General features: G+C 41.3%; 1 protein-coding gene across 1 annotated transcript in view; it reads right to left on the reverse strand.

Moving 5' to 3' along the window:
* Positions 1–336: 336 nt before the first annotated feature.
* Positions 337–24452, reverse strand: part of LOC132887537 (synaptotagmin-7) — a 33266-nt gene continuing 9150 nt past the window's right edge. The window contains exons 3-5 of the mRNA XM_060923004.1: positions 4989–5160; positions 4289–4455; positions 337–486 (exon numbers count right to left, since the gene is read on the reverse strand). Of these exons, the coding sequence (XP_060778987.1) occupies positions 337–486; positions 4289–4455; positions 4989–5160 (489 nt within the window). The remainder of the gene's footprint in view (positions 487–4288; positions 4456–4988; positions 5161–24452) is intronic.

A 24452-nucleotide genomic window follows, 5' to 3' on the forward strand; every position in this document is an offset into this window, starting at 1 on the left:
TGTGCAATAAAACGGAACATTATTTACCTAAACAACCACGAGTGCTCTCTCGAAGCTGTTTTTCCTTTCTCATTGCCTGTCAAGACCTTTCATTTTTCTAAAGCTGCTTTGTGACAACGCTGTTAAACCCAGCACAAACCAAATGATATCATATCAAACAGTGTTTACTCTGGCACTCCATAGCAAAAATAAAATAATTTGCAACACTTTGCATTAATAAATACTGTAATCACAATAATAAATAAATACTTTATCGCTGTCTCAGTCCCAGTAAAATGCTGCTGCTGGAGATCAGTGGGAAACCCAACTGTTTAGGAGACATGTCCTTTCCTTTCTTTACAGTGTGTCTGACAGGAGTGTGTGCCAGCGCGCTGTTTCCACCTGCCCTCGGCTGCACATCTCCTTCCAGTGTTGTTGCCCCGTCTCCGGACCCTCAGAGCCAATCAGAACGCGGCCGAGCACACTGCTTTTCGTGTACAATCGTCCCTGCAGAAATGCAACAATGCGAAGAGTGAACTTTTATTTAGTTTTACACCAGTTCATAGAAAGAGAGAATGAGACAAACACAATCTTTTTGTTTCTATATTCACATTTTGACTCAAATAATTATCATCACTGGGGGGCGTCGTGGCTCAGGTGGTTAAGGCGCCATACCATGAATGCGGGCGACCCGGGTTCGATTCCGGCCCGAGGTCATTTCCCGATCCCTTCCCGTCTCTCTCTCTCCCGCTCATTTCCTGTCTCTACACTGTCCTATCCAATAAAGGTGCAAAAAGCCCAAAAAAATATCTTTAAAAAAAAAAATAATAATTATCATCACTGGAACAAGAAATAATTGAGGATGAAAAATATCATTTGATTCTAAATAACTAGACCGTCAGTGGCGGCGTAACTCACTCCGGCCCCGTCTAGTCCAGAAGGAATGATCTAAAGTGGGCCACCTTGCGCAATAAATGTTGTGAGCTATATACACTATACACAAGCTACTAGTGCATCTCAAAAAATTAGAATACCATGAAAAAGTTCCTTTTTTCATAATTTAATTCAAAAAGGTAAACTTTCATATCTTCTATATTCATTACATGTAAAGTGAAATATTTAAAGCCTTTTTTGTTTTAATTTTGATGATTATGGCTTATAGCTCATGAAAATCAGAAATCCAGTATCTCAAATTATTAGAATATTCCCGAAGATCAATCAAAAAAAGGATTTACAATACAGAAATGTCCAACTTCTGAAAAGTATATTCATTTATACACTCAATACTTGGTTGGGGCTCCTTTACCATGAATTACTGTATCAATGCGGTGTGGCATGGAGGTGATCAATCTGTGGCACTGCTGAGGTGTTATTGAAGCCCAGGTTGCTTTGATAGTGGCCTTCAGCATATCTGTATTTTTGGGGCGGGTGTTTCTCATCTTCCTCTCGACAATACCCCATAGATTCTCTATGGGGTTCAGGTCAGGCAAGTTGGCTGGCCAATCAAACACAGTAATATCATGGTCAACAAACCATTTGGTAGTAGTTTTGGCACTGTGGGTAGGTGCTAAGTTCTGCTGGAAAAGGAAATCAGCATCTCCAAAAAGCTCGTCAGCAGATGGAAGCATGAAGTGCTCTAAAATCTCCTGGTAGATGGCTGTGTTGACTTTGGACTTGATAAAATACAGTGGACCAACACCAGCAGGTGACATGGCACCCCAAATCATCACAGACTGTGGAAACTTCACACTGGGCTTCAAACACCTTGGATTCTGTGCCTCTCCACTCTTCCTCCAGACTCTAGAACCGTGATTTCCAAATTAAATGCAAAATGTACTTTCATCTGAAAAGAAAACTTTGGACCACTGAGCAACAGTCCATTTCTTTCTCTCCTTAGCCCAGATAAGACACTTCTGACATTGTCTCTGGGTCAGGAGTAGCTTGATAATAGGAATGCGAAAGTTGTATCCCCTTTCTTGAAGATGTCTGTTTGTGATGGGTCTTGATACACTGACACCAGCCTCAGTCCACTCCTTGTGAAGCTCTCCCAAGTTCTTGAATCAACTTTTCTTGACAATCCTCTCAAGACTGCGGCCATCCCTGTTGCTTGTGCACCTTTTCCAGCCACCCTTTTCAGCAATGACCTTTTGTGGCTTACCCTCCTTGTGGAGGGCATCAGTGATCATCTTCTGGACAACAGTCAAGTCAGCAGTCTTCCCCATGATTGTGGTTGTGTGTACTGAACTAGACCGAGAGATACACTGTGTTCATACTGTTTTACTCAAACTCGAAATGAAATATTCTAATATTTTGAGATGGGTTTTTTTTATGTTTTTGTACTGTATGCCATACTGATTAAAATTAAAAAAGGAAAAATGCTTGTTTAGTTTATGTGTAATGAGTCTATAATATATAACATTTTCACTTTCTTAAATAACTGATGGAAAATATAGAACTTTTTCACAATATTCTAATTTTTTGAGATACACTAGTATATATAGAAGCGATATCCACCCTAGGAATACCAACCTATTTACCAGAAAGAATCCAAAACGGCAAGGAATTGACCAAGAAGAAGCGATTTTTGTTAAACTGCTTAAGACATTAAGGCTTAATTAGTCCATAACTTCATTAATAAGTGTAATTAAGCAAATCTGGGTAGAAGTTCTATGCACCCTAGGTACCCCTACCTTCATACCAGAAAGAATCAAAATTGGTGAAGAACTGAAGGAGAAGAAGTGATTTGTGTGGAAACTGCTCATTAGGGCTTAATTACTCCATATCTTCATGATTAATTGCAACGATGCAAATTTGGGTAGAAGCTATACGCACTCCAGGCAGACCTACCTTCCTGCCAAAAAGAATAAAAATCGGTGAAGAATTGAGAGAGAAGTGATTTTCATGAAATGTGAATGACGCTGGATGGACGACGGACAACACGATGGCGTAAACTCATCACCTGTCGGCCGGATGAGCTAATAATTGTCATATGCTAAAATATATAGCTAAATAATTATTTAAAGTGTATAAAATTTTCACCCCCAGCTCTGAGAGTAACTCAAGTGGGTAAGGGGTGGAGAGGAAGGCAGGGAGGGGCTGAGGAAGGGGGTGGGGTAGTTTGACGTATGAGGTATATTTGAAAATGAGCATGGTTTCACAGATTCACACTCAAGGGCGGGGTTGGGGGAGGTGGTCCGCCCACTTTTGGTTACAGCGCGTTAACATTCTCTTTTATATAAATAAATTCATAGCGTAGTGAAGTACCAAACAGTTGACTCTCTGTCAGCATTGGCCTTCGTGATGAATTTAACCAGTAGATGGCGTTTTGAACCATTTTCAACCATAAAATGCCTCTTTTTTACATATAAAAATGGCAATTTGTCAATATTAACATCACCATTGATGTGTTTCACCATATCATTTCGCTTACAGCAGGCTTGTAGTACTCGAATCTGACTCGTGTCCTAATTTTAAGGACTCGTGACTTGGCTTGGACTTGAGCACTGATGACTTGGGCTTGGGCAGCACGTGGTGTAGTGGCTAGCACTGTTGCCTCACAGCAAGAACATTCTGGGTTTGAGCCCAGCAGCCGATGGGGGCCTTTCTGTGTGGAGTTTGCATGTTGTCTGCGTGGGTTTCCTCTGGGTGCTCCGGTTTCCCCCACAGTCCAAAGACATGCAGGCTAGGCTAATTGGTGGCTCTAAATTGACTGTAGGTGTGAATGTGAGTGTGAATGGTTGTTTGTCTCTGTGTTAGCCCTGCGATGACCTGGCGACTTGTCCAGGGTATACCCCGTCTTTCACCCGTAGTCAGCTGGGATAGGCTCCAGCTTGCCTGCGACCCTGCACAGGATAAGCGGCTACAGATAATGGATGGATGGATGGATGCCATAATTTGACATAAGATATTTATAGCTACATTAATTTTTGTATGAATTTCGTGAAAGAGTATCACACCTGCGCACCTTGGTGCGTGCATCAGATAGACAGCACGCGCGCCAAGCGGACTCTCATGTGCGCGCCGTAAACGGTTTCACATAAAGGTAGCAACAGCCACTGTCAAATGGTGCAGTTGGAGTCTTGTTCTTGGACTTGACTTGGATCAATAGTGGACTCGACTCGAAGTTTTCTTTAATGCCTTGGACTTGACTCGGTTTTGAACACCGGGGACTCGAGACTGGACTCGGACTCAAGGTTTAGTGACTCAACTACAACACTGGCTTACAGCTCAAAAAGAAACACAATTAAGTGTGCAGAAGCTCTTTAAACTACCAATCTGGGGTTATAAAGATCTGATGTCTCTTGTTTACCTGCATAACAATGAACTCCAGGACTAGTGGAAGTCTGATGATGTCACCGGGTGGTAAATCGAACAGGAAAGGTGCGTTCCACACCGCGTTAGGTCCACTCGCTCCCTTCGTCTCTTTAGTACTGATCACTTTCCCACCCTGACGCATGTTAATGACAACATAATGATCTGTAACAGATAAACACAAACAAAAGTGTCAGTGCTTTATCGTATTTCTTGCCACTGATTTGAGAATTTTCGATCAAAAACAGATCAATTACTAAACATAATTTAATTTCTTGAAGCCCTGGATTTAGTAAGGGAATGGAATCAATTTTTTATGAGATGGATACTGGAACTAAAGTCACAGTAATTTGCGCCAGCTCTTACAAACTGGAACGTCTGGTCACCGTACCCTATAGATCTGGAATGGTAAGAAATGGAGAATGACCGTGAGGAAAAAAGCCTGTTTTTCATGGATCATTCCAGTTCGGTGATCCAGATCAGCACCAAAAGTCATAGCAACTTAATTCAGCCTAGAGGTATTCTTCATGTGAAATTTGGTGAAAACTGAGGGAGAAATAGCGTCCTAAAAACGTTAGCTCAAATTAATTAAGAAGTCCTGTTATTATCATACTGACTCTGAGAAATTACTGCTAATAGCAGCACTTGCTAAAAACAATGAATAACATGCTGTATACTGATGTACAACACGAGCATACCTGCAGCTCCAGGCATTCGAGTGAGCTTGGCCAGGTTCTCGGCTTTGCGCACCATCACTTTGATCCGATGGGCCTGAGTCTGGTACTGAAGCAGGACAAAAAGTTGACCCAAAGGCTTTGAAATACTAACCGATGTCCTCAATATGCCCAAAGATTCCTGAGTACTGTAGCTCTGAAAGCACACGTGAAGAAAAGCGTAATACTGTAAATTCATTCATATAGTATTTATTCCACAACACTGCTGAATTCTCACATCTGATTGGTTAGAAGGTGTTGATTAGTTTTCTATAACGGCAGCTCGGATAGTAGCTCCAGCTGCAAAGTCAATCTGAGGTTTATCAAGTCAAGTCAAGTCAACTTTATTGTCAAATATGCTATACATGCTCGACATACAGCACAGATGAAATTTCAGTCCTCTCTGACCCACGGTGCAAACAGGCAATGCAATAAATAAAAATAGAATAATTGAAAAAAACAAACAATATAAACAGTATAAACACTCTAGATAGGAACTAGACATAGACTAAACACTCAAACAATATAAACAGTATAAATAAACAGTATAAACACTAGATAAGAACAAGACATAGACTAAACACTCAGACAATATAAACAGTGTAAACACTAGATAAGAACTACACACACTAAACACTCAAACAGACAATATAAACAGTATAAACACTCTACATATGAACTAGACATAGACTACACACTCATATATATACATACATAACGTAGCACATAATCTAATGCTAATAATAAAGCTATTTTGAAATAGCTGCTTTTGTTTAATAAAGAAAAAAATGTATATTATAAGTAGTTGATGTGTAAACTTTTCTGCAAGGAGACGTTTATTTAACATTTATGGAAGGAGTCTCCAGTGTCAGCGCTTTTATATTTTCATTTTTTTAACATGGAAAATTTTTCAGAACAGAAATGTTTGTGCTTTTTGGTTTCTGAAAAGATGTTTGTTTTTGTTTTTTTGTCTGATTGATTTCAAAAGAAAGAACGAACGAACAACCGTTTTTGCTCTAACAAACAAATGCAACTTGTTTTGTAATGCCTTCGCTTGAATACATTATCGTTTCTATAGCGGAAGCTACGTAGCACATAATATAATGCTAATAATAAAGCTATTTTGAAATAGCTGCTTTTGTTTAATAAAGAAAAAATGTATAAGTAGTTGATGTGTAAACTTTTCTGCAAGGAGACGTTTATTTAACATTTATGGAAGGAGTCTCCAGTGTCATCGCTTTTATATTTTCATTTTTTTTAACATGGAAAATTTTTCAGAACAGAAATGTTTGTGCTTTTTGGTTTCTGAAAAGATGTTTGTTTTTGTTTATTTATTTTATTTAACTTTTTATTTGTTATAGAGGGACATTGTACATTAATTGACATTTTACAAAGAAAATGTAAATGCACCCAATTATAGCCAAAAGGCTAATTTCCATTGGTAGTCCCCCTGCCAGAAGGAGCATGGCAGTTACCTATCACACACATCACATCACATTATCTCTAGCCGCTTTATCCTTCTACAGGGTCGCAGGCAAGCTGGAGCCTATCCCAGCTGACTACGGGCGAAAGGCGGGGTACACCCTGGACAAGTTGCCAGGTCATCACAGGGCTGACACATAGACACAGACAACCATTCACACTCACATTCACACCTACGGTCAATTTAGAGTCACCAGTTAACCTAACCTGCATGTCTTTGGACTGTGGGGGAAACCGGAGCACCCGGAGGAAACCCACGCGGACACGGGGAGAACATGCAAACTCCGCACAGAAAGGCCCTCGCCGGCCCCGGGGCTCGAACCCGGACCTTCTTGCTGTGAGGCGACAGCGCTAACCACTACACCACCGTGCCGCCTCAGTTACCTATCAATTAAAAGAATAAATTACAAAAGGAGCAAGCAAAAAAATAAAACAATTACAACAAACAGCACCCCCCCCACACACACACACATTCACACACCAGAGATACACAACACACACACCCACACAATAGAGGAGCCTGAGGTACTCACACACACACACACACGCACACACACACACACACACACACATCTCCACAACACAGCTATATGCACCAGAGGCTCACACACACACACACACACACACACACCAGAAGTACACACCCTCCCCCCTTCCTCCCCATCCCCCTACACACACCCACACAGCACCCACACACACACACACACACTCACTCATACTGATACAACATCTCATAAACTAATGCTGACAGACTTGGTTGTCTATCAGCCATTTCTTTAATCTAAATTTAAATGAACTATAAGAACTGGACTCTCTTATACTTTGTGGGATTATATTCCATTCGCTAGCTGCTTTATAAGTGAAAACTGCCTGACCAAAAGTTGATTTCTTGAAAGGCACTACACAATCACCTCTAGCAGCCCCTCTAGTAACACTGGTTACAGATGATCTAAATTGCAAGAGGCTGCAAAGTGGTGGTGGGGCTAAGCTTTTTTTTTTTTTTTTTTGTCTGATTGATTTCAAAAGAACGAACGAACGAACAACCGTTTTTGCTCTAACAAACAAATGCAACTTGTTTTGTAGATGTAACAATATTAAATGCAACCGTAAACAGATAAAAATGTGACGTGCCCTTTAATTGAATAAATTAAACATTGTAATCATTAGGAAACTGCTGTGGTAGAGGTAGTAAGAGGAATAAAACACTCCAGGACATGCTGTTATAGGAAAATATTCAACTTTAGGGTGATAACGCCAAGTGATTCACTGATTATTTTCTCGTTACAGGACACCCCGAGTGTTTTATTCCTTAAAATTACACACCACCAGTCACATACAGTACTGTGCAAAAGTCTTAGGAACCCTGTTGTTTTTTTTTTATATATATATATATATATACAAACTTGGTTATAGATTTCTATTTTATGATTTCTACATTATCAAGTCAAAACATTACAAAAACATTTTAGCGTTCCAAACGTTCGTTCATTTTCCAGCACAAAATGAAATGTTACAGAAAAAAAAAGTTTGTATCTGAGCAGCATATTACATAAGAGACCACTTTTCAGATTAAAAAAGAAAACATAATGAAGGCTACTGGAAATTTTTGGTGCAAAATGAAGAAGCGAGTATGACAGTGTCCAGAAGAACTGTGGCTGGTTCTGTAAGATGCTCAGTAAAACCGACAGCTCATTTCCACATAAAACTGCACTCACTGGAACTGAGACTACTATTTTTTTTTTTATAGCAAAGGGTCGTCTCACACCAAATATTGACTTTGATTTATTTATTATGGCTTACTGATTACTGTTTATAGTATTTTTTTTAATGTTGAAACGTTTCATTGCATAATTTTTGAAGCCGTTTTTGGTCGACAGCATTTCTTTACATGTGGCTACACTACCGTTCAAAAGTTTGGGGTCACTTTGAAATGTCCTTATTTTTGAAAGAAAAGCACTGTTCTTTTCAATGAAGGTCACTTTAAACTAATCAGAAATACACTCTACGCATTGCTAATGTGGTAAATGACTATTCTAGCTGCAAATGTCTGGTTTTTGGTGCAATATCTCCATAGGTGTATAGAGGCCCATTTCCAGCAACTCTCACTCCAGTGTTCTAATGGTACAATGTGTTTGCTCATTGCCTCAGAAGGCTAATGGATGATTAGAAAACCCTTGTACAATCATGTTAGCACAGCTGAAAACAGTTGAGCTCTTTAGAGAAGCTATAAAACTGACCTTCCTTTGAGCAGATTGAGTTTCTGGAGCATCACATTTGTGGGGTCGATTAAATGCTCAAAATGGCCAGAAAAATGTCTTGACTATATTTTCTATTCATTTTACAACTTATGGTGGTAAATAAAAGTGTGACTTTTCATGGAAAACACAAAATTGTCTGGGTGACCCCAAACTTTTGAACAGTAGTGTAAATCTTTTTTGTATAGTACTGCATATACACATCGACACCTGGAGTTTTATTACAGTGCAAACTCTATTCGTCCTACAGTCACAATGAACAACTGAACAGATAAGAGCTCATTTTTGGTATGTAAAGGCTTCTGAACTGATTGTACCCTTTATACGAACTGTATAAATACTAGAGAGGAACCTTCAGGACCGTCTAGTCTTTCAGAGAAGCCCAAACATTTCCGTATTTCAAATGTTATCCTTGACTTGCAAGTGATGTCAAAGCAAAATAGAAACCCGGATGTCGGCCATGTTGGTGGAGATACAAATGCGGGGTCAAGCGACATTCCATACAAAACATAGTCATGCGTTTTTTAGCAACTCTCTTTGTTTTTCCATTGCTTTAAAGGGGAAACGAAGGCAAATTTTTTATTATCAAAATTCTATTTCTCTCATTTTATTAAATATCAGAATGCATTTTTGATCACTATTTTGTCGCTGCTATAGCAAGTTATGAGTGTTTGAAATATGCTCTGTAATACATCAGTCCATATGTCAAAGTGATGGCCGTAAACGAGATTCGTTGAGACCTGTGCGAGACATCGTAGGATGGAAGTAAAACGTACAGCGGAAATCAAAGTGACCAACATCTGCCGACGTTGTCAAAATACGCGTGCCCTTTTTCGAATGCTTACATAATCAAGCCGGACGTTTTGTTTGTTTTGATAGCAATCAGGAAAGTTTGAAAAAAGTAGGCAGTAATCATTATTTAAACTTGTTTTTGTGCAATATTTTGTTTGGAAATATTACAAAATGGCGGCACTGACACCTGACTGACACTTCACGTTTCGAAGTCTCGCACAAGTCTCGTGAAGATCGCGCGGATAAGCGACACCTGCCGTGGACCAAACGAACTAAATTCAACATGGCTAAAAACCGAATAGGCTGATAAGTATAATATTTAATTGCAATTAGTTGCCAATACGAGTCACGATATAAGGTTACTAAAACCGAAAACGTAATTGAATAACACGTTAATTAAGAAATAAAGCAAGTTTAAAAATGACTTCCGTTCTCCTTTAAGCATTCTTTTAGTGATGCCATATCTTTGTGCTGTATATACTCGTGGTCACAACAGTACTCGTGACCGTGGCACGTTCCAATTTTTTAGAATTCCGTCCGTGATTCGGAAAGAGGGCGACGAAACTCTGAGGCTTAGTACAGAGAGGAGACGAGCACGGCTGAACAACATCGGCAGGGCTGATCTAACAGACTAAAACCAAAACAGCTCGTGTTTGCAGTAAACGTTTTATCTCCGGTGAGATTCAAAAGCTTTCTCGATAATATCATGGAAGAATTTTATTTCGTGTTGCTAGAATTTTGCTATAAAATGAGCGCTCTCTCTTGTCGTGGTTCACTCGGTCGTTGTTATAATTTCAACACGTGTATTACCGTTTCGCTTCTAGAAGCGCCAGCAAAATTATACAACCCCGATTCCAAAAAAGTTGGGACAAAGTACAAATTGTAAATAAAAACGGAATGCAATGATGTGGAAGTTTCAAAATTCCATATTTCATTCAGAATAGAACATATATGACATATCAAGTGTTTAAACTGAGAAAATGTATCATTTAAAGAGAAAAATTAGGTGATTTTAAATTTCATGACAACACCACATCTCAAAAAAGTTGGGACAAGGCCATGTTTACCACTGTGAGACATCCCCTTTTCTCTTTACAACAGTCTGTAAACGTCTGGGGACTGAGGAGACAAGTTGCTCAAGTTTAGGGATAGGAATGTTAACCCATTCTTGTCTAATGTAGGATTCTAGTTGCTCAACTGTCTTAGGTCTTTTTTGTCGTATCTTCCGTTTTATGATGCGCCAAATGTTTTCTATGGGTGAAAGATCTGGACTGCAGGCTGGCCAGTTCAGTACCTGGATCCTTCTTGTAGGGACCCTTCTGGACCCTATCTGGACTAATGCAACCCCATACCATCAGAGATGCAGGCTTCTGAACTGAGCGCTGATAACAACTTGGGTCGTCCTTCTTCTCTTTAGTCCGAATGACACGGCGTCCCTGATTTCCATAAAGAACTTCAAATTTTGATTCGTCTGACCACAGAACAGTTTTCCACTTTGCCACAGTCCATTTTAAATGAGTCTTGGCCCAGAGAAGACGACTGGGCTTCTGGATCATGTTTAGATACGGCTTCTTCTTTGAACTATAGAGTTTTAGCTGGCAACGGCGGATGGCACGGTGAATTGTGTTCACAGATAATGTTCTCTGGAAATATTCCTGAGCCCATTTTGTGATTTCCAATACAGAAGCATGCCTGTATGTGATGCAGTGCCGTCTAAGGGCCCGAAGATCACGGGCACCCAGTATGGTTTTCCAGCCTTGACCCTTACGCACAGAGATTCTCCCAGATTCTCTGAATCTTTTGATGATATTATGCACTGTAGATGATGATATGTTCAAACTCTTTGCAATTTTACACTGTCGAACTCCTTTCTGATACTGCTCCACTATTTGTCGGCGCAGAATTAGGGGGATTGGTGATCCTCTTCCCATCTTTACTTCTGAGAGCCGCTGCCACTCCAAGATGCTCTTTTTATATCCAGTCATGTTAATGACCTATTGCCAATTGACCTAATGAGTTGCAATTTGGTCCTCCAGCTGTTCCTTTTTTGTACCTTTAACTTTTCCAGCCTCTTATTGCCCCTGTCCCAGCTTTTTTGAGATGTGTTGCTGTCATGAAATTTCAAATGAGCCAATATTTGGCATGGATTTTCAAAATGTCTCACTTTCGACATTTGATATGTTGTCTATGTTCTATTGTGAATACACTATCAGTTTTTGAGATTTGTAAATTATTGCATTCTGTTTTTATTTACAATTTGTACTTTGTCCCAACTTTTTTGGAATCGGGGTTGTACAAAAGAAACAATCCAGCCTGGGCACCCACTCAGAACATGGGCTATGTTTCGTCCAAGGTCGGACTTGATTCTTCGGCAGCCAAACCAGATAGAACGTGATATCTGGGTACTCAATGGTCAGTAGAAGCATCTTATCTACAGAAGAGTCTGACTTTTTTCAATAATATGGATCAAACCCACACATATCTATCTTCTCTTTGTATCGAATCTTTGCTCGAGTGTTCAAATCGTCGTAATAGTGAGAAAATTCAGCATTGTTTATAGACACGCTTTCAGTGGCTGCCATCTGAGTTGCTTTGTATATCCACCATCACAGCGGACACTCATGACGTAGCACATTTTGATCACGTGATTGCAAGTCATCCGTATTTAATTTCTTTCATAATTTCATTATAATTATTCTAATTTGGCCTCATTTTCTATCTTCAGAAATGAAAGGGTTACTGTCCTGAAAACATTTAAATCAAGTTATCCAATGAGATTGTTCCATTTGTTGTCTCTAGGCTGAGAAGAGTTTCGAGCTGCTCACTCACTGGTTAGGACTTCTTTGCCGGGACAGAAGGCCATGGCAGTGTATGTTTATGTAGGAAGTGACAGGTGATTGATTAACCAATCAGATTTTGATTTATAGTAGGAGGGACCAAAAGTGTATCACCCTCGGCCTTCTCGAAGGCCAACATGAGCTTAACCGCAAGTCAGCGCCGTCAGTGAAGTCACCTTCCAGCTGGTGTGGCGTTCATCAGTAGTGTTAGTGAATGCTAATAAAGCGGTCAAGCCAGCGCTATCTATCGAGAGCAAGTAGTACAGGTTAACGACCGAGAAAGTAAGATTTCCGTCTCCAGACTCTTCTTCCACGTTGCACGCTCGCTACAGTATTTTTCACTCAGACTTAAGTATTAATGTCCCTTGTAATTTACTGAGTTACTTTTAAAATCAACATCAACAGCTACACACAAAGGAGCGACCTGGCAGCCTGACACTAAAGCATCTCATCTCATTATCTCTAGCCGCTTTATCCTGTTCTACAGGGTCGCAGGCAAGCTGGAGCCTATCCCAGCTGACTACGGGCGAAAGGCGGGGTACACCCTGGACAAGTCGCCAGGTCATCACAGGGCTGACACATAGACACAGACAACCATTCACACTCACATTCACACCTATGGTCAATTTAGAGTCGCCAGTTAACCTAACCTGCATGTCTTTGGACTGTGGGGGAAACCGGAGCACCCGGAGGAAACCCACGTGGACACGGGGAGAACATGCAAACTCCACACAGAAAGGCCCTCGCCGGCCACAGGGCTCGAACCCGGACCTTCTTGCTGTGAGGCGACAGCGCTAACCACTACACCACCGTGCCGCCCCACACTAAAGCATCATTAATAAAATGATAAAATGGAGTCATCTTTTATCAGCGAATCAACTTTTTAGCCTATAATATTTCATTTCCTGCCACATTGTTATTGTCATTTTCAGATTTATACATAACGGTTTGATTCGATTTCATTCGTGTGAGTTGTGTATTGAGAGGTTGGTGTTGTGGGATGGTCAGTAGGCAAATTGTTGGAGTTTGGCTTTTATTATTCAATAGGCAATCTTGGCTCCAGTATTAAAATATAATATCATCATAAGTCAGTCATACTCAACCCACACACACACCACACACACACACACACACACGCCTAATAAATAATGAAGGAGGATAATGTCACCCCATACAGTTGTTGCTGTATCAGCTCTGTGTGTGTGTGTGTGTGTGTGTGTGTGTGTGTATGTGTGTGTTTCAAACTCCATGTAACAAACATCAGTTCTTATAACGATCACGTCTCTTGTGAACATCACTGACTCTGATTTTGCTGCAGCATAAAAAAAATGGTAAGAAATAAATTTCCTCCTACAGTGTTCATTCAGAACAGAATTTATCAAGAGTAGGTGGAAAATTAGCCAGAATAAATAAATGCCGTAGGAGTTGATTTAATACTGCTGATTTTTTCAGCGTGGAAGAATCAATTAAATATATAATCTTTTATTTATTTATTTTTTAGCTGATAAGCTTGGGTGTAAATAAATAAAGCCAGCTTTAAACCTACTTCATCTCTAAAGTGCATTACCGCACTAAAAAAAAAACCCTTCTGAATCACTCACTGTGAGAAATGAGTAAGAGTTGGACTGCAAAGAGTTTGTCCCTAAAACCTTCTGAATTTATTAAAACTACTGTGTTAAGAATACTACAGATGCAATATTTGCTTTGAGAATGTTGATGGAAAAGTATAGAGAAGGCTAGAAGGAGCTGCATTGTGTGTTTGTGGATTTAGAGAAGGATATGACAGGGTGCCGAGAGAGGAGCTGTGGTACTGCATGAGGAAATTGGGAGTGGCGGAGAAGTATGTGAGATTGCTGCAGGATATATATGGTGGTGGTAGTGGTGGTGGATTGAGCCGTCGTGTTCTATGGACCTCTTTCTCTCTGCTACAGGACTATGGGGCTTTGTGCTTAGATCTTTGGTGACTTAGCAGTCCAATTCGTGACCGACAGTGGTGTTGGCAGTCTGGGCAAGCAAAGGTGTCTCCTGGTGGTTGGGCTAGTAGCCGCACCTTGCGAACTGTACGTCATTCCTGAAGCTTGGTAATCCGTCAGTCCTCAAAGTGTTTCGCGCCAGCATAGCATGTTGCTCGCCATTCGGCTCGATTAAGCGCTTGTTGCTCCCAGGTGTCGATTGAAATGTCACGTGCTTTAAGATTCGACTTCAGAACATCCTTGTACCGCTTGTTCTGCCCCCTTGAAAGTGTCACCCGTTTGTTAGCTCCCCATAAAAGAGGGCTTTTGGTATCCGGTTGTCCTCCATTCGGACAAGATGCCCTGACCAGCAAAGTTGACACTTGACAAGGAGTGTTTTGATTCTTTCAATGCCACAGCGTTCCAGCACAGCAGTATTTGGCACTTTGTCTCTCCATGAGATCCCACAGATTTTACAGAGGCATCATACATACAGTATACATACATACACACACACACACACATATATATGGCGGCACGGTGGTGTAGTGGTTAGCGCTGTCGCCTCACAGCAAGAAGGTCTGGGTTCGAGCCCCGGGGCCGGCAAGGGCCTTTCTGTGCGGAGTTTGCATGTTCTCCCCGTGTCCGCGTGGGTTTCCTCCGGGTGCTCCGGTTTCCCCCACAGTCCAAAGACATGCAGGTTAGGTTAACTGGTGACTCTAAATTGACCGTAGGTGTGAATGTGAGTGTGATGACCTGGCGACTTGTCCAGGGTGTACCCCGCCTTTCGCCCGTAGTCAGCTGGGATAGGCTCCAGCTTGCCTGCGACCCTGTAGAACAGGATAAAGCGGCTAGAGATAATGAGATGAGATGATATATATATATATATATATATATAATATGGATAGGATATATATGAGAACATTGTGACAGCAGTGAGATGTGCAGTGGGAATGACGGAGGCATTTAAGGTGGATGTTGGATTACACCAGGGCTTGGCCCTAAGCCCTTTCCTGTTTGCACTGGTAATGGACAGACTGACTGAGACAAAAGGCAAGAAGCCCTATGGACAGTGATGTTTGCAGATGATATTGTGATCCGTCGTGAGAACAGGGAGCAAGTGGAAGAAAATTTATAGACATGGAGGTATGCAATCGAGAGAAAAGGAATGAAAGTCAGTAGGAGTGAGACGGAGTACATGTGTGTGAATGAGAGTGAGGACAGTGGAATGGTACAGCTGCAAGGAATAGAGGTGGTCAAAGCAGATGAGTTCAAATATCTGGGGTCAACTGTACGAAGTAATGGTGAGTGTGGAAGAGAAGTGCGAAAAAGAGAGCAAGCAGGTTAGAATGGATGGAGGAGAGGAGGATGTCAGAAGTGATTTGGGACAGAAGGGTACCAGCAAGAGAAAGGGAAAGTGTACAAGACAGTAGTAAGAGCAGCGATGTTGGATGGTTTGAAGACAAAAAGACAGGAGGCTGAACTGAACTGGAGGTTGCGGAGTTGAAGATGTTGAGATCTTCATTGGGAGTGACAAAGTTGGACAGGATTAGAAACGAGTATATTAGAGAGACAGGACCTGTAGGACGTCTTGGAGACAAAGTGAGAGAGGTGAGATTGAGATGGTTTGGACACTTCCAGAGGAGAGCTCCAGGGTGTATTGCAAAAAGATTGCTGGAGATGGACTTGCCAGGTAGAAGGAACAGATGAAGAGCAAAGATGAGATTTATGGATGCAGTGAAAGAGGACATGAGAACAGTTGGTGTGACAGGAAGAGATGGAGGGACGTTATCTGCTGTGGTGACCCCTAGCAGGAACAACCGGAAGAAGAAGAAGAAGAAGAAGAAGAAGAAGAAGAAGAAGAAGAAAGAGGATTCTGTGTTCTAGATACTCCAGAAAACTTTTGTGGAAGCATTACTTGGATGGGATTAAATCTGTAAGAAAATAAATGTCTTCTTACCGACTGAAACTTTCCTAACAACTTTTTTGATGGCTGTATTCTTGGAAATAATAGTCAAGATATTATGATCTACAGTTGTGGTCAGAAGTTTACAGACACAGAAATGAATGTCATGGCAATATTGGGCTTTCGGTCATTTCTCTGAACTGAACTGTTTGAATAATTGTACAGCACACATCTTTAGCAGAAAAATAAACCCACGAATTTGGTGTGCAAGTTTTAATTTATTTTGGGTTTTCCAAAATCAACACAGGATCTAAATTATACATATGTGCACATAGGTTATTAATTCAGTGGTACTGAAAGTTCCAAATTTGCCAAGGCCTTTTAACTTCCTGTTAGTGATCATGATTGACTACAGCTGGTAGCTTCTCTACGCCAACATAAAAAGGGTTTGTTTGACATTCATTGGATTGACTAACACATAGTACAATGGGAAAGTCTCAGGAACTCAGTGCAGATCTAAGAAAGAGGATCATAGATTTATACACTCAAGAACATCTCTTGGAGCCATTTCTAAACAACTGCAGATTCCAAGATCATCAGTTCAAATAATTGCATGTAAGTACAAGTTATTGTGGGTGGAGCCACTTTGCTGGAAGATGATCCAAACTCTCACCTTCAGCTGGTAGGAAATTGGTTGCATGGTCAGGAACAACTCAGGAATGCACCAAGGCACAGACCTGCGATGAACTGGAAGCTGCTGGAACACCAGCGTTGCTGTCTACAGTCAAGTGAGTTTTACATCACCACGGACTGAGAGGCTGCTGTCCAAGAAAGAAGCTCCTGCTCCAAAATCAACACCTTCAAGCTCAAGTAAAGTTTCTAGTGGACCACATGGACAAAGAAAAAGCCTTTTGGAGGAAAGTTTTAAGTTCAGATAAGAAAAAGATTGAGTTGATTGGCCACAATGACAGAAATACAGAGGAACACTGTACCAACTGTTAAAAATGGTGGTGGTAGCATCATGCTCTGGGGATGTGTTGTGTCCAGTGGAATTGGTGCATTACACAAAGAAGGAAGACTACAGCATAACCTTGGACACAGTTGAGTGTTCAAACAAGATAATGACCTCAAGCACATCAGAGCTAGTTGTTGAGGATGACACAGGCTAACATTTAAGCTTAAAACAAGTCCTGACCTCAATCTACTGAAAATATGTGGACTGTGTTTGAAAGTCAGATCCGTGCCAGGAAACCAAAAATTTAATTGAATTCTACCAAGAAGAGTGGTCAAATATCCAACCAGAACTCTGCCAGAAGCTTGTTCGGTCTTACTTATTAATTAACCTTTAAGCCCTAGGGTACTGGGAGGTATGGCTTGCCTAGACAGACACACGCAAAATTAATCAAAAATATTGCCACAATTATCAGGTCAATATACATTATTTTGGTCTGTATGGATATGTAAGAGTTCAGAGACTATAGTTCCACTGTCAGTAACATTGGGACTGTTAGTGTACCTGAGTAAACTGTGATAAAGCAAAGGATAACACCATGATAGCATTGGGCCCATGGACAGAGATGCCACTTTTTTCATTCAGCAACACTGTGACTACAGCTGGACCAAAAAAAAAAAAACCATAGAAATACCATAAAGTATGTATAAACATACTACAAAATTTTAGTAAGTATTGAACTTACCAAAACAACATTTTATAAACTTTTTACCAGAAGTCAATTATAGTAGTGTTCTATTGGACCCGGTACTGGGTCTGGTGAGTTTAAGAAACTAATATGTTGTGCTTTTTAACCATTTATAGTTACATTTAATGTTGTAGAATGTACACAAAACAATAATAATAATAATAATAATCTCATCTCATTATCTCTAGCCGCTTTATCCTTCTGCAGGGTCGCAGGCAAGCTGGAGCCTATCCCAGCTGACTACGGGCGAAAGGCGGGGTACACCCTGGACAAGTCACCAGGTCATCACAGGGCTGACACATAGACACAGACAACCATTCACACTCACATTCACACCTACGGTCAATTTAGAGTCACCAGTTAGCCTAACCTGCATGTCTTTGGACTGTGGGGGAAACCGGAGCACCCGGAGGAAACCCACGCGGACACGGGGAGAACATGCAAACTCTGCACAGAAAGGCCTTCGCCGGCCACGGGGCTCAAACCCGGACCTTCTTGCTGTGAGGCAACAGCACTAACCACTACACCACCGTGCCGCCCGCTTTACAATTATAGGGAAAAAAAAAAGTCCACCAAATAAAGGTCAGGATGTCATTCCAATGGTGTAGCAGCCACAGTCCCACCAAAAGGTGCATGAAAACAAGTCCCACACCGTCAGCACAGCTGCTGCTGCGCTGCCAGGCAACACCGCCCGGAACACCAAGCCATGGATCCACAAAGCGAGCACAGATGCAGTGCCACGCCGAGCGCTGGTATGTCCCAAACTGCCTGCACAGCTGCCATGATGCCACCGAGCAACATTGCTCGGAACATCACGCCAAGCACTAAAGCACCGCTGCACAGAGCTCTGGACAACCACGATGTTAAAATGAGCAACGAGCTCACTGCAGTCCATAGCTAGAAGCACAGGGATCACCCACGGTGAACTAAGGCCTGGAGGGAACCGACGCCCAAAACTGGGTCCGGATCTACACCACAACCGGCAGACAAAAACACTCAAAAAAACAAACCCCCAGCAAACTACACAAACACAAAAAAGAAAAACAAAAGAGAAAATAACATAAAAATACAAAGCTCCGGTGAGAAGCGGCAGCCAGAGTGCACACGGCGTACTCTCAACCGGAAATGGAAAAATGACAAGTTAGTTCATGCTTACATTATAGCAGCGAAACAGTCATTCCCTCACCATAACCCACAACACAGCTTGTTGTTCATGAGAAAGTACAACTTCTTCTGTCCTGAGGGTTTTCACGTGTTGGGAACTTAGGCCATTATTAAAAAATGTTTCCGGTCCACCGGCCGGGTGAGTGCCATTTGTGCAGTTGAAATTTTTTTTTAACGCCGGTTTTTCGACATTTTTTTTAAAAGATTTTTTTGGGCTTTTTTCACCTTTGTTGGATAGGACAGTGTAGAGACAGGAAATGAGCAGGAGAGAGAGATGGGGAGGGATCGGGAAATGACCTCGGGTCAGAATCGAACCCAGGTCCCCGGATTTATGGTGTGGCGCCTTATCCACCTGAGCCTCCGCCGAGTGCGCGCGCACACACCGCATGTCGGGGCCGCGGATGAGTTACTCTCCCTTGATCAACAAAGTCGGCGGGGAATTTGTGGTTATTACTGGTACAAACAGCGCGAATCACAACTTAAATGAGTGCGGTTCAGTTTGACATCATTGTCAGTCCGTTAGATAAACATTTAATTTTATTAAAATTGTAAATTAATATTTAGAGCCTGTAGGCTACAAAAATAATAGTCATTAAAGTAGCCGGCTGGACTTAATTGTGTAGTCGGCTGTATGGCCGGCAGCCAGCACTTGTGGAAAGCCCTGTCGAATCAGCTCTGCGCATGCGCCGTGCAGCACAAAAAAATGGCAGCCACCATGAAGGAAGGAGATCCGGAGTTTTCAAACATTTGCTTAAGTGTGAAATCGCAAAATGGTATTCTAGCGAACAACAAAATAGTAAAGATTCAGAAAAACAAATCATTCAGTGATCATTTTAATAGTGTAATTTCATCCGAACTAGGCCTAACGGCCGATTTAGAACTACAAAAAGTCCGTGTGTCGGACATTTTAAGTACCTTTGTAAAAGTTTTGCAAATGTTGCAGTCAGCATTTAAAATGCTAACTTAAAGTTTTTGTACAAGTTTCAGTTGATTAAACTGTCATGTTTTATTAAATGTGTCTGCTTTTGCAATAAAAAAGTACTGAAAGAAAAAGCAAACACAGCATTGCGATTTCTTATCCATCCATATAAAAAAAAAATCCCTCCCTCCCGACTGAAAATTTTTTTGCTCACCCAGTGGACAGGAAACGGATTTTTTTTTAAGGATGGCCTTACTGGTTACAAATCTCAGACACTGGAGATTCTTTACAGGAATGTTAAACAGACATCTCCATCCAGAATCTTCACCATATCAACAACTATAAGTTTTTCTTTGTTAAATAACAAGGGGTTTTTTTCAAGCCTGTGATTTGAACTAGAGCCGAAACTACTGTCAGACCTGCTGTTATAGAAAAATAATCGACACCTTCTGACGAAATGGATCAAGAGCTAAACAAAGCTGTAGTGTAATAGCTTTAAACTACGTTAGCCTCATCAACCTGGAAGCAAACACTGGACAACAAACAACGTTTGCGGTAAATGGAAGGTTGTGTAAACTTAATTTAATCTCAGTCTGCTTTGTCTTTCACACTCACACACTTTTTTCTCTCTCTCACTCTCTCAGTAATGCCCTCTGGCATGGTTTTCCTTCTTCACGGAGGACAAAGCGTGGGTGTTGTGCCACTCCAGTCACTCAGCAGTAATCCGTATCACCATCTCACAACAGAGTGGAAAATGCAGCACGTGCACACACACACACACATACACGGGGAAAGGGGGAGCTACGCTCTGATTACAAAGCCACATTCTCACGGCGATAGAGCAACTGAATGTGATATGGATTATTACAGGAACAGAGTAGTGCATTTTCCATCCACCTGCGTCACCTGGCTGAAGCAGGAACACCAGGCACACACGGGTACAGTGCTGGCCTCAGAAACAGGAAGCGTGTTGGAGCTGATGACACATCACCAAACAGGCCAGAGGCATATCTGATGCACTGCATTTCTCAATCACAGCTTTCCCGCATCTAAATCTAATCCGAGTCATCTCATTTTCAAGATGTACTGATCATTTTATAGCTCTCAGGCTCATGTTTCGTCAGATCGTAATGTTATTAAGAAATGGCAGTTAACAGAAACAGTGGAGATCAAGGTGAGGTCTGGAAGATGAAGAAAACTTTCTGAAAGAACTGCTCGTTGGATTGCTAGAAAGGCAAATAAAAACCCCTGTTTGACTGCAAAAGACCTTCAGAAAGATTTAGCAGACCCTGGAGTGGTGGTGCACTGTTCTGCTATGCAGCGACACCTGAACAAATATGACCTTCATGGGAGAGTCATCAGAAGAAAACCGTTCCTGCGTCCTAGCCACAAAATTCAGCGTCTGAAGTTTGCAAATGAACATATAAATAAGCCTGATGCATTTTGGAAACAAGTCCTGTGGACTGATGAAATTAAAATAGAACTTTTGGGCCACAATGTGCAAAGGTATGTTTGGAGAAAAAAGGGTGCCAGATTCCAGGAAAAGAACACCTCTCCAACTCTGAAGCATGGGTGTGGATCGATCATGCTTTGGGGTTGTGTTGCAGCCAGTGGCACAGGGCACATCTCATTGGTCGAGGGAAGCATGGATTCGAATAAATACCAGCAAATTCTGGAAGCAAACATCACACCATCTGTAAAAAAGTTGAAGTTAAAAAGAGGACGGGTCCTACAATAAGACGATGATCCAAAACACACCTCAAAATCTACAATGGAATCCCTCAAGAGGCGCAAGCTGAAGGTTTTGCCCTGGCCCTCACAGTCCCCTGACCTAAACATCATTGAAAATCTGTGGATAGATCGCAAAAGAGCAGTGCATGCAAGACAGCCCAAGAAACTTGTCGAACTGGAAGCCTTTTGCAAGGAAGAATGTGTGAAAATCCCCCAGGTAATAACTGAAAGATTATTAGCTGGCTACAAAAAGTGTTTACAAGCTGTGATACTTGCCAAAGGGGGTGTTACTAAGTATTGACCATGTCAGGTGCCCAAACTTTTGCTTCAGGTCCTTTTCATTTTTTGGTATTTTACACCTGTAAATGATGGAAATAAAAATGTAATCTTGCGGAAGATATTAAAGAAATGTCGCATCTTTACCTTTATGCCTTTTGGTGATCAGTTCAGCTTCTGCTCACTTAACTATTCACAGTAACAGACATTTTCGGTCAGGGTGCCCAAACTTTTGCATGCCACTGTATAGTATTTCTAGAACTATTGTACTTACTAACTAACTAAATGAATGAATTCTTTATTTCAGTCTGAATAGATCATACAGCTTTATATTATACAGGCACGAGTGTTTTACTGGGAAATACACCACTCGTATTTTTCATACGAGCTCTATCTGGGACATGGAGAACCAAAACCGTGACAAATCTCTTTGTGTCACTTGTGAGGAAATCGATGAATTGTTTTGATAAATTTGGGGACTTTTTGTTTGTGAATGTGTCAATATAATAAAAATAAAATCACATGCTGGCTTGAAGATATGAAATTTATCTTCACGTGTTGAAAAACTCGCAATTTTGAGTGACATATTTAAATAATATTGGCTGGCGTTTTTTTTTTTTTCTGGTCTATCAGACACAGTGGGGCAAAAAAGTATTTAGTCAGCCACCAATTGTGCAAGTTCTCCCACTTAAAAAGATGAGAGAGGCCTGTAATTTTCATCATAGGTACACTTCAACTATGAGAGACAGAATGGGGGGAAAGAATCCAGGAAATCACATTGTAGGATTTTTAATGAATTAATTGGTAAATTCCTCGGTAAAATAAGTATTTGGTCACCTACAAACAAGCAAGATTTCTGGCTCTCACAGACCTGTAACAACTTCTTTAAGAGGGTCCTCTGTCCTCCACTCGTTACCTGTATTAATGGCACTTGTTTGAACTCGTTATCAGTATAAAAGACACCTGTCCACAACCTCAAACAGTCACACTCCAAACTCCACTATGGCCAAGACCAAAGAGCTGTCAAAGGACGCCAGAAACAAAATTGTAGACCTGCACCAGGCTGGGAAGACTGAATCTGCAATAGGTAAGCAGCTTGGTGTGAAGAAATCAACTGTGGGAGCAATTATTAGAAAATGGAAGACATACAAGACCACTGATAATCTCCCTCGATCTGGGGCTCCATGCAAGATCTCACCCTGTGGGGTCAAAATGATCACAAGAACGGTGAGCAAAAATCCCAGAACCACACAGGGGGACCTAGTGAATGACCTGCAGAGAGCTGGGACCAAAGTAACAAAGGCTACCATCAGTAACACACTACGCCGCCAGGGACTCAAATCCTGCAGTGCCAGACGTGTCCCCCTGCTTAAGCCAGTACATGTCCAGGCCCGTCTGAAGTTTGCTAGAGAGCATTTGGATGATCCAGAAGAGGATTGGGAGAATGTCATATGGTCATATGAAACCAAAATAGAACTTTTTGGTAAAAACTCAACTTGTCGTGTTTGGAGGAGAAAGAATGCTGAGTTGCATCCAAAGAACACCATACCTACTGTGAAGCATGGGGGTGGAAACATCATGCTTTGGGGCTGTTTTTCTGCAAAGGGACCAGGACGACTGATCCGTGTAAAGGAAAGAATGAATGGGGCCATGTATCGTGAGATTTTGAGTGAAAACCTCCTTCCATCAGCAAGGGCATTGAAGATGAAACGTGGCTGGGTCTTTCAGCACGACAATGATCCCAAACACACCGCCCGGGCAACGAAGGAGTGGCTTCGTAAGAAGCATTTCAAAGTCCTGGAGTGGCCTGGCCAGTCTCCAGATCTCAACCCCATAGAAAATCTTTGGAGGGAGTTGAAAGTCCGTGTTGCCCAGTGACAGCCCCAAAACATCACTGCTCTAGAGGAGATCTGCATGGAGGAATGGGCCAAAACACCAGCAACAATGTGTGAAAACCTTGTGAAGACTTACAGAAAACGTTTGACCTCTGTCATTGCCAACAAAGGATATATAACAAAGTATTGAGATGAACTTTTGTTATTGACCAAATACTTATTTTCCACCATAATTTGCAAATAAATTCTTTAAAAATCAGACAATGTGATTTTCTGGATTTTTTTTCTCATTTTGTCTCTCATAGTTGAAGTGTACCTATGATGAAAATTACAGGCCTCTCTCATCTTTTTAAGTGGGAGAACTTGCAGAATTGGTGACTGACTAAATACTTTTTTTCCCCACTGTATATTCCATTCAGCTAGCATGAAACTGAACAAGTCGAAGATGAGTAGCTGAATGGAATATATCTGATATACCATGAAAAAAAGCCAGCCAATATTATTATTATTATACATTCCTTTTGGGTGTTCGAAGCATCTTTCTCTTTCAAAATCCTCTCAAAATCTTACATATTTAACGAAGCAAACCTGGCGGCCATG

The sequence above is a fragment of the Neoarius graeffei genome, chromosome 6 (genome assembly GCF_027579695.1).
Source record: "Neoarius graeffei isolate fNeoGra1 chromosome 6, fNeoGra1.pri, whole genome shotgun sequence".
Classification (NCBI taxonomy): domain Eukaryota; kingdom Metazoa; phylum Chordata; class Actinopteri; order Siluriformes; family Ariidae; genus Neoarius; species Neoarius graeffei.